Consider the following 15,755-nt stretch of genomic DNA (forward strand, 5'->3'; position numbering starts at 1 on the left):
TTAGACAAATTTCTTTACACATTATTCTTTCACAATGCAGTCATTTTTACTGCTTTGGGCAATATAGGTATATACTAAGTTTCAGTCTTTCTAGTGTTAAAAGACATTTAATTAAGACTAAAAGGAAAATTGATTTAGTAGCCAACGTCTCGTCGAACAACTGTTAGGAGTACGTGCTTAAGGAAAGCACTATACTCGAGCGAATTCGGTAATTAGATATCCGGATATCCGTCGTTCGGTTTCGAACACGGAAACGGATCATCCGTTTCCCTTCTTACGTCCTCGCCGGGCCCTCCTTTATTATTTCACGTTGTTAAGGACACGTGCTGATAAAACGGTGGCACTTGGCGGGTTTCGCGCGGCCGCATACCCACCTGCCGTACTCACAGGCGTGTTCTCGCGCCTGTACGAGCCAACAGACGGACGGACGGACGGGTCTACGAAGAGCCAACTCTTCGAGTCGTCGAAGGTGTGCGCCGCGCCGCAATTCGGGCACACGCCGCCACCTTCTTCTTTCGGCTCGTGCCACGCCGCCTGTTGCGAGCACCTGTACCCCGAGCAAGATGTTCCGAGACGACGCGTCCACCCGGACAAATTATTCGGCCGCGAACTGGCCGACGTTAAACGCCGGGTAACGAGTCGATTTTTAACGACTCGGTGAAAAGCTAACACGTTAGTTAAATTAATCACCGAGGTATAACTTACTATATTACTTTTTCATGCCTGTTTATTAATGTCTTAATCGTCGCATTTCATCCGAACGGGAATTCGCTTGATCAGTTTTGTATTCAGATACTGGTATCTGTTCCAATTGGTCGAACGTGAAAAGAAAAGCGTTACGCATTCATCCGCAATAAATGATTTGGCAGACTTACAGCGGCAGCCAGTCAAACAACTCGAACTAGGCCAGTACTGTATTGAAACGGAAGAACAATACATAGACGGAACGTCATCCCCCCCTCCGCGGAAAGTGAAGACAGGGATACGAAGCGATGATCCTTCGTGTACAGAGACACGAATTACTGAGAGAATAATGTATTTTTTTTTAAAGGAATTTCGTCCTGATGATGGGACCAGGGGAAACTCTCGTGAAGTCGGTCGGGGGGGCGGGAGTTTTGTCAATGGAAATGGGGCCTTTCGCCACGGTTGATATCAGGCCTCGTCTTTTCCACCGGAAAAGCTCGAGGAGAATCGCAGTAGGGCCACTGACGGTAGAGCGAAACGAGAGAGGATCGGCAGAGAGGAAGGAAGACACTTTGGAGAGCGAGGGAGGGAAACACTCTCCGAGTGACTGCGAGTGCCGGAGAGAGACGTAACGAGGCCGACAGACAGCGGAGAGGCAGGGACAGTCGGTAGACAGGCCGCGAGAGAGACGCTCGGAGCCGGTGTCTGAACGACGGAGAGAGACGGGTAACGCGCAGGAGGCAGAGAGCGAGAGAGGGAGGGAGATAGAGAGAGAGCCGAGGTCCGCCGCAAAATACAAGTTGGTAGGATATCGACCAGCCGGAAGTCTGAGTAGTTGTTGCCATGGAGACGCTCAAGTCAATTTGACCTGGGCCAACAGTCACCGGCATACTGATGCACGATATGCCATCCCATTATTCATATGGTTTTTACACGGTGGAACACATTTCGCGGGCCGATAGACCAGCGCAGCGCCGCGGTGAACACCACTTCGCCAGAAGCCCGCCGCCCGAATCGCATCAACGCCGCAGCGCCTCGGCTTCGAATCTATCCCCTTTCCCAGTTATTCACGACTTTTATTTTATTCAGTTCTCCTTCCCCGGTTGCGAGCGGCAGAGCGACTTTAAAATGATCAATGGACAAAGTATAGTTATCTGCAGGAAGGAATACGAGCCTCTGTCAATTTGACAAAGCCAGTTAAGGAGGTGGATTAATCGGCGAACGAGTTGACGGTCAAAACAGAAAACCCGAGGACGAGGAACTGCGTGAAACAGGATTACTCCGAGGGTCTGGGGCGGCCTGCAACTATGCAGACTCGCGCGATGCGCGAGTTCCGCAGGAAGGTTAACTTTGAAGACGCGCGAGGGAGGATGACTGATCGTGTAGACCGGCGAGATTCGGCGGACGGAGGGTTTCCGAAGCCTCGCTCCTTTTTTTTTCTCTCTCCTCCGAAAATAGTCCTATAACCCGATGGCGGAGCGCGACCCCTAAAAATAGCCAGATTCTCCCGGTATTTGTATACATTTTTCGTTTTTCAACGTCTGCTCCGACAGAGAGAAGAGAGAGAGAGAGAGAGAGAGAGAGAGAGAGAGAAAGAGAGAGAGGGAGAGAGAGCAAGGTTGACGCGTCCTCGGAGGGTGGCGTGCCTCGAACGAGAATTCCTCGTCCAGCCGTGCCACGAGGAAAAAAATCCGCGGCTGCTTTGTATTCCGAGCGATGCTCGGCCGCAGCTTTCTGCATCCGACGAGTTAGGTGAAAACGAAGCGAACAACTCCGGCTCGGAATCGCGTTGGAAGCCAGGCAACGATGTTGTTACAAATTTCTTCACAGACGTACGATTTATAATCTCGATTCCTCTGCGCGCGAGTCAAACCGATTCTATTTATCTATTTTCATCGCAACAGTGTTTTATTGGCGAGCGAGTAAACAGTGAATCAACATCCTTGCGGATAACTGGCGCGATGAATCTGTGACAGCTCGCACCTGTTCGAGTTCGGCCGATGAAAAATGACTACAGATTTTCTGGACGGGTTCTAACGACGCCCGCTAATCGCCAATTCGTAGATTCGACCCGGCACACGCCACGCGTTTTGTACATCCCGGTCGATTCTAATTCATCCCGGGTTTCGGGGTGAATCGCGTTTTCACAGAGGCCACCCCCCGTCCCCTTCGGTCTCCGTTATTCCCTGGTCGCGGTGTAATTAGCTTTCAGAATTCGCGTAGGTGTCAAGCCGACGAAAGTAATTTATAATGCTCATTATATTGAATTAATTCGATGGATAAATTTCCTGACGGGGTGGAGGGTGGAAACGCGAGCTCGCCTTCGCCTTCATGAATAAACTGCGACGAAACTCCCGCCGGGATTATAACCGGCGAGCAACGAAAATAACGATTTAATGGCAGCGAGATACAGAGCGACGCGTTAAAAAATTACCGCGAAACGGGGTTAATGCCGACGACGACGCGGGGAATATTGAGAAAGTTTTCCGTTACGCGGCAGCGGCGAGACCGACGAAAATTGACGATCGGTACAACCAATCGTTTCCGATACAATGCGCAAACGAATCGCTACGTCCACGTTAATTAATAGAATGTTTCGATTTTCAATTAAAACCCGAAAAATAAATATTTGCTCCAACGATTTATCAAACATTTTATCAGCGGCTAGAAAAATTATTTCTACTGTTTGACAAATATGAAGATAATTATAGAAGAAGTTTAGAATCATGTAATTGAAGGATATGATAAGAAACAGTATGAACAATACTGTAAGTCTCGTTATTCTAGTCTCTATAACATTTTACCACTGCGTTAAAACTTTATGCAGTTCATTAAACAAGGAACTAAGATATTACACATTTAAAGTAATAAGGAAAGAGTTGAAACTTCTCAATGGACCTGGCTTTAAACCCAAATTCGTTCATAACTTTGTTCAATATAGTCTCACCTAAACACCGTGTCAGTAATGAAGATTCTCCTTCCTTTACAACAGATCAATAACACCTTCATTAAATCTTATAAATTAATTTGTTTACCCACCCAAAAATCAATTCTATAATTAAAATGAAAAAAAAAAGAACAATGCAGTTCTTATCGACTCTCTACGCTTCAGTTATTATCGACTACTATAATTTCAGTGAGAAATTTATACTTCTACTTAATTTTTTCTTCTCCACAAAAAGGTTTTATGCACGCGCGAGAGATGGTTGCCATTCGCGCACGCCCGCCGGTTATATTTGCGCGCAACTAGAATGCATGACACATAAGTTTGAAATAACTCGTAGAGCGTTCCATTAAACGAAGCACGTGACGAAGTGCTGTCAGGCTCGCGTAAAACCGAACCGCTATTTTGATTCACGAAAACGCACCGACGGGCGCGCGGTGCGACGTCGCACCATCGCCACAATATATATACCAAACAGCGGTGTATTTGCGGGGCCGGTGCTATTTCAGTTGCAGTTCGATTCTTGCGCGAATCGCGGATATATTTGCGCACGCGGCTCGATTAACCGGCACCCGGGACCGTGCTTGTTGCACAGAATCAGAGATATAATGCTTTGAAGCTCGGGCGTCACGCTCACGCGGTGATCAAACCCTTTGGTCACACATGAATTCGAGAATGATATTCAATTTAATTATTAAAAGATTAAATGTAAATCCTGTCTAAAATAAATGATCGAATTTCATCCGAGCCTTGGTTCCCTTGATTTAAAAAAAAAAAATAATACTGAAGTATGATGGATGATGGAAAACGAGCCGCGATTGTTTAATTCTTCCGTTTAATTGTCCTTAATTGCATCAGCCCCTACGACGGGCGTAATTTCAACCTCCAATCGCCACTCAAATCACAATGTTTGTCTTGTATATCCGGTACGACGAAATCGACCTCGCTCGGTCTCGCTCCCTTCGGATGTCGTCGCACAGCCACCCCTGCCCTCCGCCCCCGGCCTTAAATTGCTCGCCGCTGCTCGCACATTCGAGAAAGTAATTTTCGTTTCGGCTATTCTATCGCCCCCTCAAACGAATGATTACATCATCCGACCGGGGGGAAACGCATGGCATCGTCCTCCGTCCGAACAGGGGTGGATTAACTTGATGCGCAACCCCGTCACCAAAATTCATAATCTGTACAGCCAACGCGAGAACCATATTCTCCCGCAAGTGGCAAATTCTAATATAAAGAACCGCTCACCCCTTCGACTGTTATTCGACACACTTCGAATCGTGTTTTATCTAGATTTCACGTGTCAGTTTACACGCCCGATATTTCTCTCAATTTTTACATCCTTAAATGGATTGTTTTTAAACTGTACGATGTATAACAAATTGTTCAATATTCAGGAATGAAGAGAATCTAGTATGTTTAGAAAACACTTTCACGTAGGTATTAAACAGCAAGTGAAAATGAAATTGTTGAAACTCGACGAAAGTTTTAACAGTTAAAATAGTTCACGGTTATAGTAACAAATTCCGAAACACGGTTGCTTTCATACGTGACTGGGCAACTTGAAATGTTTAATACTACTCAAAATTTGTACAACCCCTTTCGTTGTTTGCCTAAACTGTGAACACTACAATAAAAATTATCAGTATCTCTTATCTTGCTTTAAATAACGAGAGCTACAAAGGTAATCCATTAAGGGGCAAACGTCGGATTCTCCGTCCAGCTAAGAGAATTTTAGTCAACTATTAGGCAACCGGCGTCTATTATTAGGGGCACGCCAGACTATCATTAGACGATACGCTGCAGCAAAGTAAAGTTTGTCATTGACAAGTGTCGACAGTGATCTTCTAAAGCAAGACGACACGGTCGATGATGAAAATTATTTGACGCGAGTTCGGTCCATCGAGTGATTCGCCGCTCGGGCAGACAGGCGTCACGAGGCGAGAGGGGGAGTCTCGAAAGGAAATATCTTCGTATCAAATATATTTGGTCGCGCCTATTCCGTCGATTCTGTTTGCTCAAGAAATTCTTAGCCAGCATCTGGCCCGCGGCAAACCTTTCGTCGGCTCGTTACCAGCTCGATCTCTGCGCCATCGAACCAACAGATTCACGATTTGTAAATAGATCTTGATCTATACTACTCGCAACTCTAAACGATTGATTCTGGTCAAGTTATTAACTCGAGGACGGCTAAAATAACCTGCGACAGTCTAATTTTACCCGACCTCTACATTATAATAAAATTATGATTCAACAACGCATTTTGCACGTAAAACGTATGCAATTCAAGCTTTAACAGATTGAAACGGTGTAACAGCAGATGTACAACACCGCTGACCCACTCGAGAACAAAAACTACAATTACAAAGTTTTTCAATTAATTCCCATTGAAAGACAACAGGTTTGCGTTCTGGGCAACGGAGGCTTCGTAGCCTCTTGGCGATTGAAAAAAATAAGTTCTCCAGCGACGCGCGAAGGAAATCGATAAATCGATCGAACGAGTCGGTTCGGTCTTCCCGGTTGAAAATAGGGGACAGTACGAAGATCGGAAGCTATGCAAAGCAAGATAGCTACTACGGCGATTTGGTGCTCTTTGCTCAAGAAACTATTAGGTTACCGAATAATTCATGCAGGGTCGTAGCCCGCCAATCCGGTGGCGCGCATAGTACACGACCACGCCGAATCCGAGTTTCGCGGGGTAGCGCAGGATGCATGGCGAGAGGGGCAGGCTGACACTCGGTGGATAGACGGAGACCGGGGATCACGTTTGGCCAGAGAGCGACGGAGAGAGACGGAGGAGAGCCGCGACAGAGAGGGCGAAACGGGGGGGCGAGAGAGACGAAGGACGGTAGAACTGAGAGCGCGTATACTCTGTTGCCAATCTCTCCCCGACACCCTAGATCCTGTGGGGGACATAGCCACCCCGTTCGCCCCATAATCGTTTCTCTCGTTTCGCACGCTCTCGACAGAGAGCGCGAACAGGAACGGAGACGGTTCGCCGGTGGCGCGACGAGGGTAGCCGCGCGAAAAAGGAAAGATGAAAATGAAAATACGAGTGGGGCGAAAAAGCGGGAAAAGGAAGAGGGACGATGAGCTTCGCGAGGAGAAAAAAGAAACGACGGGGGGTGTAGGTCGGGGGGAGGGCGGGAAATGAAAATGGAAGGAAGACGGAGCGACGGGGATGCTCCGGGGGTGGGAGTGCGACGGAACGTTTGAGAGAAAGGCGACGAACGAAGCGGAGAGAGGCAAAGTGGCAGAAACTAACGGCACAGACGGGAAGAAAAAAAGCCGTTCGTGGGCGAGACGTGAATAGAAGAAAAATAGAATACCGGAGGAGCAACTGTGGGAGCAGGAGGAACGAGTAAGCGACAGGGGGGAGTTCGGAGGGGCGGAGGAGGAGGAGGAGGATGAAACAGGGACGAGCGGACGTGGCAGAGGGCGAGAGCACGGGGAAATTAGCACAGATAGAGAAAGGATGAAATAGTTAAACGCGGAAGGACGAAGCGAGACGCGGAACAATGCGGAGAGAGACCGGCGAGCAGAGAACGACAGGGTGGGACGGAGAAGGCAACAGGGGAAAATAGAGCCGGTGGGACAAAGACGGGACGAGGGAGAAGCAGGGAATCGAGCAAGAGTAAGGCTATAGCTACTGGCGTCCCGACCCGACCTCTCATCCCCGTTGCCCCATTCCTGTCTCCACCACCCCGAACCCAACCCCTTTCCGCGCCACCTCATCTCGAGCGTTCCCTCTCGCCCACCATAGCACGACCACCCACCCATCCAGCCCACCGACCAACCATACCACACAGTAACACCCCGACCGACAGATCAATACCTACCAACTACCAAGCTGCTCCCAGATTATCATTCTATCCGTCCACTTTGAACGGCCCCGAAAATCGAGTGGACACACACCGCGGTCCGCATGGACGCCCTATGTTTCTCTCCGCGTCCACGTCCTTCCTCTCTCTCTCTCTCTCCCTCTCTCTTTCTCTCTCTCGGTTCCGATCGACCCTCTCTTCGACCCGAATGGCACACAGACAGAACACGTCCAAGAGAAACGTTACCAAATGGAAACCACGATCAGCGAATGGAAACCGCGATTATCCGTGGACCGAGGGCCGGGGTAATCGCTGCCTCTAGTATTCCCTATCCTCGATTAACACCGCTAAGAATTCAGTTTCGGATCAGGTATACATACGCAACATGTACGCACGTAATAATCAGTTTACATTGCGCTACAGACATCCGAGCTCACTTCGCCGGCGGCCGACTGAACTTCAAGGTTTGCGCGCTATTCGCTTTGACATCAGGGCCGAACGGTTTTCAGACATCGATCGATAATTGACGAATTTCGGATTAGAGAGGCTGATTGAAATAGCGAGTAACCAGCGTCTCAGCTTTGAGGAGGACTCCGGCGTTCGGAGGGGTCGCAGCCGGCCGCTCAGTAACTTTCCCGCGCTTTCATTCATGAGATTCGTCCGACCGGATTCGACGTGTAAATCGCCCGGGCGGAACGATTTTTTACGTTTTACGAGCGCGGTCGTTTAAGTTAATCAACGTGCGCAGAGCCGGCCGAGACAAAGGTGAGACCGTGGGGAGGACGGGGCCGAGAATTATTGCGAGGGGGAGAAGGTTGTACCGTATTTATTACTACCTCCTTTCTCGCCTCTCTTCTACATCTCGTCTGGCACTCGCGTAATGAGCAAGCAATTTTTCAAACCCGAACGACCTTATGATCGCGTACGCGTTACGTCAAATTAAAGAGCAACAGGTGTCTCCGCTGATCATCGAATGTACCTCCGCGTTAAAATAGTACCGTCGTGATATGACGGACGTCGACGAGTGTTCGCTCCCTCTCCAAATGAATATCACCCACTTTTCAACTATCAAGTATGTAAAAAAAAAAAAAATCAATTCCAATTCTACGTCGTATTCGTTTGTTTCATACCATTTTTAACACTAGATTGCCCAAGGAAGTCATTTTGACTGGTTTTGGGCAAATGTACAAATAATAATGCATAAATTATTTTTGTTCGCAAGTGAAGTAAATNATATAGGTATATACTAAGTTTCAGTCTTTCTAGTGTTAATGGGAGGAAAAAAATAGACGGCGGGAACATTGAAATGGTACCGCTTAATCTTTTAAACGATAAAAAGAATTGCGTAACACGTGGCGGAGGTACTCGATCCCAGGTGACCTTCCTAGACGAGGATCGGTCGGTTAGAAAGAAAAAGACGACAGGGGACGTCACCGACGTCCTCGTGACGTCGCAAGGACGCCTCCTCCGGTGACGTCAGCCGGCGTGCTAAATGAGATTAGATTCGCGAGGGTTTATTCGCGGCCCACGCGTATTCAGCCCCCGCCACGAAGCCGGAGCGAAATGCCATTTCGTGGGGCCCGGACGTGACTACCTACGACATCCTGCTGCATATCCTAAACGAAAACCCATGACCCTTGAACTAAAGCTCGCGCCGGGATAGAATCAGCGACGCGTCAGGTCGCTCGTGCCGTTCCGTGTCAGATATCAGGTTTAAGCGGTGCTCGCTTGTCACTTTGACGGATGCGATATTAATTAGGGCGCACCGAGAGTCGCAGCTAGCTGCACTGGCTCAGATTGTTCGGAAACTTCCGAAGGAATCTTCAAACATTTGCTGAACGTCAAACCAGCCGGCGAACCCATTATTGTAATTATTTATAGTAATTTCCCGATTAGTATAACGCATTCGTAAGGAAAGAACGAACGCATTCTTTCTTTCTCAATGCCCGTTCCCACAGTAAAGAACAGCTGCACGCGGAGGAATCGTGGCCGTAATATCGGCGTTACCGTTGCGTTTCCGGCGTTACATCGTAACGCTGGCGCGGGATCGGAAGCGCGGCAGGGAAATGAACTGTTATTATCAACACCGTCTGCGTTTAATCGTAAGTTACAACGTCTGCATACTTCTCTCGCAACGGCGAAAGGACGATAGGATAGGACCCGAGGTCGTGGCATGCGCCGCGATACGCTGCCAGCCACCGTCTACATGCACCGGGCGAGACCTGTGCACGTACACTCCCCCTCATAAGTACAGTGTGCACGGTTAATGAAAATAGTCGGCTAACTAAGATACGACCACGGTGACCCTAAACAAAATTTAACTGGGATGAAAACTCGTTTGCTGAGACCTTCTGTTATTCATTTGTCTTCGATTCGTATTCAATCTCTGTTATTATGGAAAATAATCATTTTTAAAAATTCAAACAAGTCGAGAACGTGAATTTTATATTGTGAACAATTGTTACTCTGCCTCGATTGAAGTATTCTATTCTATTAAGTCAATACGAGCGAATATTTTGTTTAAAAGTTTAAAGTTCCGATACTTGTAAGCAGGAGTGCATGTAACAGTGTGTTGCACAGAGCGGAGAGAACCGAGAGACAAGTGAACAAGAAAGGGAAAAGGAGACACCGCGGGCGAAGAGAGAAAGGAGGAACGGTGGAAGGTGAACGATAAAGAGAATCGGAGGGAGCGAAACGGTGAGACGATACGCGGAAGGTGCAACCAAGAGGAGGAAGAAATAAGCATGAAAGAGTAAAGGAGGAGGACGGAAGGGTAATAAGAGAAAAGGAAACGAGAGGAACTGGAATGAAGAGAGGAATGGGAGAAAAAGACGAGTTTATAAAGGGAGGCGGAAGAGCGAGGCGGGACGACGCGGGGAGGACGAGTAACGAAGCGAGACGACCGGTCGGCGAGTCGCTTTGGTCGGACGGCGAGGGAACGCGGTGAAAAGAGAGTAGAAAAGAAAGAAGGGAAAAGAGTTCGCCTCGATGCGATGGCGAGGCGTTCTTTGGTGTTGCAGGCAGCGGCGGCATAAATCGGTCGAAGGGAAAACTTTTTGGGCGCGGAGTTACCAGTCGGTATCTCGTCTCCGCGCGTGTATGCACGTATATACGACACATATGTGTATGCGGTTTTATCTGGCGGTACTCGGGGATGTTGCGGGTTGATTTATCGCCTGTCGTTGCCATGGAAACCTCGGCGTGACCGGCTTGCGCGACACCCTCATATCCGAGTCGACTCTCTGCTTCGCCCTCTCGGTCTCTCCAGTCCTCGGTCTCTCTCGCTTTAACCCTATAGCTCCTCTCATCTTCTCACGCGATTCCTGTCCCTCCTCGTCGCGCCCTCAACGGTACACTCTTATTCGTACCCTTTTCCTCTCTAGAATCCGTTCGTTCCCGTCTCGTTCACTTCCAACGTGCCTATCTTTGTTCCAGCCGTCTCTCTCGATCCACCATAGCGCCTTCTCCGTCCCTCCCGTTGTCTCTTTTCCTCGCCTTTCCACCCGGCTTTCTCCTTCTTCGAAATATGTACGTATATTCGGGCTGCGTCTCTCCTTATTGCATTCCCGCTCTATTTGTCTTTACACCGTATCACTGTCCCTGTTGTTTCTTCCATCTCCGTTCATTCCTCCCGATGTTTCTCACCTTCCGTACCAACGTGTTTCCCGTTCTCTCTCCCACCATCAACCCCGAGTACTACTACTCACTACTCACTGCTCGTCGCCTCTCTCCAACCCCGGACAGGGCTCTCTGTTCCACTGTCGTTCATTTATCTCCCTCTCATCATCGTTTCCTTCCTTTTTCCATTCCGCTCTTTGTAGTCTCCCTTTCTGCCACGTTCTACCAGCGTCTACGTGTCTCTCGTACCCCCCTGTCGGCCCTCGGTCCTTCGCTCCGTCCCTCTTCTCCTTCGAACCTCTCCTTGTCCCCCTCGATACAAACCGTGGATGGCTTCGCTTCACCCACGCCTCGGCAACCCCACTCCTTCGGCCTCTAACCTCCCCGACCGCCCTTTTCCACGCTCCTTGCTCACGTATATACATACGTCTTCCGTTTCTCCCTCTCGCTCCCTCCCTCTCACCCTTCGAGTCTCCCTCGAACCACTTAGCCGACCGACCAACCACCCATCCACCTACCTACCGACTCACCCGACCACCTCCACCTCCCACCACCCACTCTCATCTTCCCTTCGATATGCACCCCACGCTGCTATCAGCTTCTACTCCCACGCGCGAGCTTGAAACCCCCCAGAGGAACGTCAAGGAGGCGACTACCGGAGTAGTTCTCTGCAAAGAACGAGAACTCCGGCACCACCTCCGCCTGAAACAGCCCCTTCGTCGTCCGCTTTTACCTCCACCATCCGCTACGCCAATCGAGCGCCGACTGGCTGCCGCTGTGGCTGCCGCGCGTACACGCTACTCCACGGAGTCCCCGATCGTTCCACGCGATCTAGATAAAGGACGTTATCTAACCATGCGGCTAATTAACCGGCCCCTGGTCTAGTTATCAGACGAAGAACGCTCTCTTTTGTTCGCTACTCGATCCGACCGACCGACAGCTCTCAGAACGATCTTTTCGTTTCCGATTTCTTTGGAAGATTCGCAGGGTGCCTGTGCACGTCGTTATCGACAGAGTTAAATTTAAGAATATTTCTACGATCTTAACTAGAAATTGTAATAAAAGAAAGCAGAGAATTTTACGAATTGCAACAATTTGCGTCGTTCAAATTGCAACGCTTAGGAAGAAAAGGTCGTCCTGTTACCAACTGCAGATAAACTTGAAGAACGACCTATTCTTGAGAGATGAATAATTGCTTGTAGAATAAAAAATAATTCGTGACTGACTGTTTTATTTATTTGAAAATCCAACGAATCGAAATCGGCGAAAAGTGGAATTTAAATGCCGATTGGTGACCATTTGTGTTGTTTGTCTATTCGAAATTGAACGCGAACCGCTGCAGGATTAAAGGAGGATCGATTAGCATACATGCGGGTCTAATTAGGGATTCAGCCGAGAATTACGAAACCCCTATCAGCGATTAGATTACTTTCCTGAAAGACGAGTTTCATAACGAGTTCAATTACTTTCACGAATAATGTTTCCCCTTACCAGTCGGCTTGCACGCGCAAAACAGTTAATTACTAGATCAAAGAATTTCCGGAACGACAATTTTCCCCGCTCGTGAAAACTGATTGAGAAATCAGTAAAAAACTGTTTCTCTCCTGCGTACAACTGGACACTACTTTCGTTTTCTTACTGTCGTTAATTATAATATTATTAATAATTCAATCAGATTTATAATAGTTTCAATAGGAATGCTTTTGTATTTAATGAAACTGAATAAATTATGCAATGTCTTAGATATTTCGTCTTTAATTTAAATGTTAATTATATTCAATTGTGTAATTGATTAATAATATTTGAATTGATTACATGAGAAGGCTGTTCTCTTAGCAGCATCTGGTAAAAGAGTTACACCCAGGTAATCAATATTCCAGGTATCTTGTTTTTCCATCACAAATTTTCATTTTTATTAAACGAATATTTGTATTATCAAACAGACATTATCTGTTTTTCTACTATCCCTTCAAGTATCGTTATTAAAATAAAGAAACACACGTTGTTACAAGTGAAAAACACGTTTCCTACAGTAGAAACCTAACGTCGATACACGAATATTCATTGAATTTTTCTAAATAGCGAAACACGAATTCCAAAGTGAGGACGATTAGCCTGAAGCAAAATAAAGCTGTGACAAGTCATGCGATCGATAACAATATGCAATGCGAACAAGTGGAAATCAACAAAGTGGAATTGAGTTTTGCTGGACTGGCACGGAAGACATGATATTTTTTTTTTAAGAGGAGCGTGCATTCATGAAAGATCTGATAACATCGGACCAGATAATAACGTCGCGAGAGGGGAGGAAGACACGACAGGAAATGTAAGGTCTGGGTGGTAGACCGAGCCCCGAGGAGAACATTCCCGAGCGCTCGTGTCGGTCTCATTGTCATCGACCCGTTGGTATTCCCCGACGTCATTGGTAGCAGGATCACGTGGTGTCTATCGCCTTCGAACCAGTCAACTCCCTCGTAAGTACAATGCACACCGTTCACGTAACTTTAAAACTGTACCGCATAGAGAAGGTCACCACCATGATTTCTGTAGAATCAGCATGTCGTATGCATGTCTAAAAGTACCGATCATCCCCTTCCAAAACAATGACTAACGACTATCTTGACACTTGAGGTGAACAGAAGATAACTGATGTCACATCAGTTTTTCCAATTTCTATTGTCACATTTTTGTTATCACGTCGTGGACGATTGTAATTGTTGAAAAAGTGCTAATGACACTCCCTCCTTGCGCAATTTAATTAACCAGGACAATGGCGAACTATCGAGCTCGCGCAGCACGATGCAAAACAGGCATTGCATATAATTAGGCACAGCATGGAAAGTAACAAGGTGCTCGTGCTTTTGATATGATAATTAACAACGCGAATACACGTTCAGACAGTAGGGGGCCTAAATGTAATGAATCGAGGCGTCGCATCGAACAGTAGCACACCTTTTCTCGCGTTCTCTAGCCACGCGCGCGATATCCTCATTTGCCCGCAGCTGGACAATGACGAAGAAGAACTGATATGTTACGATAAGTATAATAAATGTAAATGAATGATTGGTTAAGAATTAATCTAAATGAAATGAAATCAATTGTCTTATGGTCATGTAATTTAGTCGTGTAGACAATTTGTAATATGTGTAAGACATTTGTCTTATTTTTGCATAATACGTATGATAAGTACACGTGTTATCTATTAAGTAGGTGCAATTGCGTTTTTCAAATAGAAAACAAAGAGTGGGTCAAGTCTGTATGAATTCTTAGTCATTGCTGCGAGTCTATATAAGTTGCGCCAAAAGTTGATCGTGTCATTTATTGTTTCGTCGTCGAACCGTCTCAGCCTTTGCGTTTACTATGTTTTATCTCGCTCGAATCGTCATTATTGTTCTATTGATCGGATCTCTTTGGTCACAGGTGAGTCCTGCTTATGTTACTTGCATTTTGAAAACTACTTAAGAGCAACCAATTTTCTCTCAGAATGTTAGAATTATCAGTAAATGATTACAGATTACGTATGTCACAACATTTTGTAATCAAGTCACATAAATCAATAAATAATTTTAAATGTTCAGTGCAATACTCGTTTGGAAAATTAAACGCTTTCTCTTTATACTTCCATAACGTAGGAACATGAACCGTTTGGACCACCAAAATTTGGTCTTAGAGAACAGTCTCGTGCAGCACGATTTATCGGTCTCATTCCTGAGGAACCACTGTTTCCACCGAGATTCGGCTTCGGATTCCTGGAGACAATGAGAGAATCTTACTGCAGACGTTTCTGCGTATCACCATTTAATAGTACATTTATACAAAATCTGATGTGCTTTGTAAGATGCCCTGACTTGGCTCTACTACAGTCGTCATCAACGGTAACACCGTCAACGGGGCCAACAGCAGCACCAACACGAGCACCAGCAGCACCAGCACCAGCACCAGCACCAGCACCAGCGCCAGCGAACGCGGGATAGACATCACAGTCGCAACAAACATTAGCTTCGCAATCAATACTATAAAACGATCTTACGTGATTTCAAGATACTTAAAATCTGTCCTAATTTTTTAGAAAAATATGGACTTTGATTTATAAACGAGTAACTTTTAAGGATCCATGATTATCAAAATGTTATTCCATTACTAATAGTTTAGATAGGGTGAAGTGGGGTAAATGTAATAGTAGGGCAATGGCGATAGTTACTTTCTCTACTTCACAAGCCAACTAATTCTGCTACTTATAAAGTGTTTCATGTACTTATTCATTTACGCAGTAATCAATGCCGTTTAATTTCCTGTTCAATGTAAGTTAAAAATTGTTTTACTCCATAAGACACGTTTTGTAACAAAAATTCAACTTTTGAATTGATTAAACAAATGGTACGAATTTAAAATTGAATTATAGTTACATTATTCGCAATTGCACCACTTTACTTAATCAAAAATAAAAATAATGATTTTCCTAAGTCGTGTAAATTAATTTGCATACAATTTCTATATTTTTAAACAAATTATCCTTTTATTCTATCTCGAGAAATCCTCGAGTCGAATTGATTTGGAGCAAGTCCTGAACCTGTACGTTGGATGGCGTTACGGATACGAATTTCGCAGAGCATTGTCAACGTCGATTCCTACACTACTTTCTATCGCAATTGAATTAAGAAAATGGGTAATTTTAATTACATTTAGCA

At 46.3% G+C, this 15,755-nt stretch overlaps 2 protein-coding genes across 5 annotated transcripts in view; one reads left to right on the forward strand and one right to left on the reverse strand.

The window, feature by feature from the left end:
• Nucleotides 1-15,755, reverse strand: part of Cep290 (Centrosomal protein 290kDa) — an 81,809-nt gene that overhangs the window by 23,310 nt on the left and 42,744 nt on the right. The window lies entirely within an intron of this gene.
• LOC108632814 (uncharacterized) lies at nt 14,381-15,530 on the forward strand. The gene is made up of 2 exons (XM_018037628.2): nt 14,381-14,487; nt 14,700-15,530. The coding sequence occupies exons 1-2, from the start codon at nt 14,428-14,430 to the stop codon at nt 15,039-15,041; spliced, it is 402 nt and encodes a 133-aa protein (XP_017893117.1). The 5' UTR covers nt 14,381-14,427; the 3' UTR covers nt 15,042-15,530.

The sequence above is a fragment of the Ceratina calcarata genome, unplaced genomic scaffold (assembly GCF_001652005.2).
Source record: "Ceratina calcarata isolate Rehan_Ccalc_2016 unplaced genomic scaffold, ASM165200v1 scaffold176.2, whole genome shotgun sequence".
In the NCBI taxonomy this organism is placed as follows: Eukaryota; Metazoa; Arthropoda; class Insecta; order Hymenoptera; family Apidae; genus Ceratina; species Ceratina calcarata.

Excerpts from the sequence above, each read along its gene's own strand:
- LOC108632814 (XM_018037628.2), top strand. The coding sequence starts at position 14,428 with ATGTTTTATCTCGCTCGAATCGTCATTATTGTTCTATTGATCGGATCT. Across the intron at positions 14,488-14,699 it reads TCGGATCTCTTTGGTCACAG|GAACATGAACCGTTTGGACC; the intron begins GTGAGTCCTGCT and ends TCCATAACGTAG.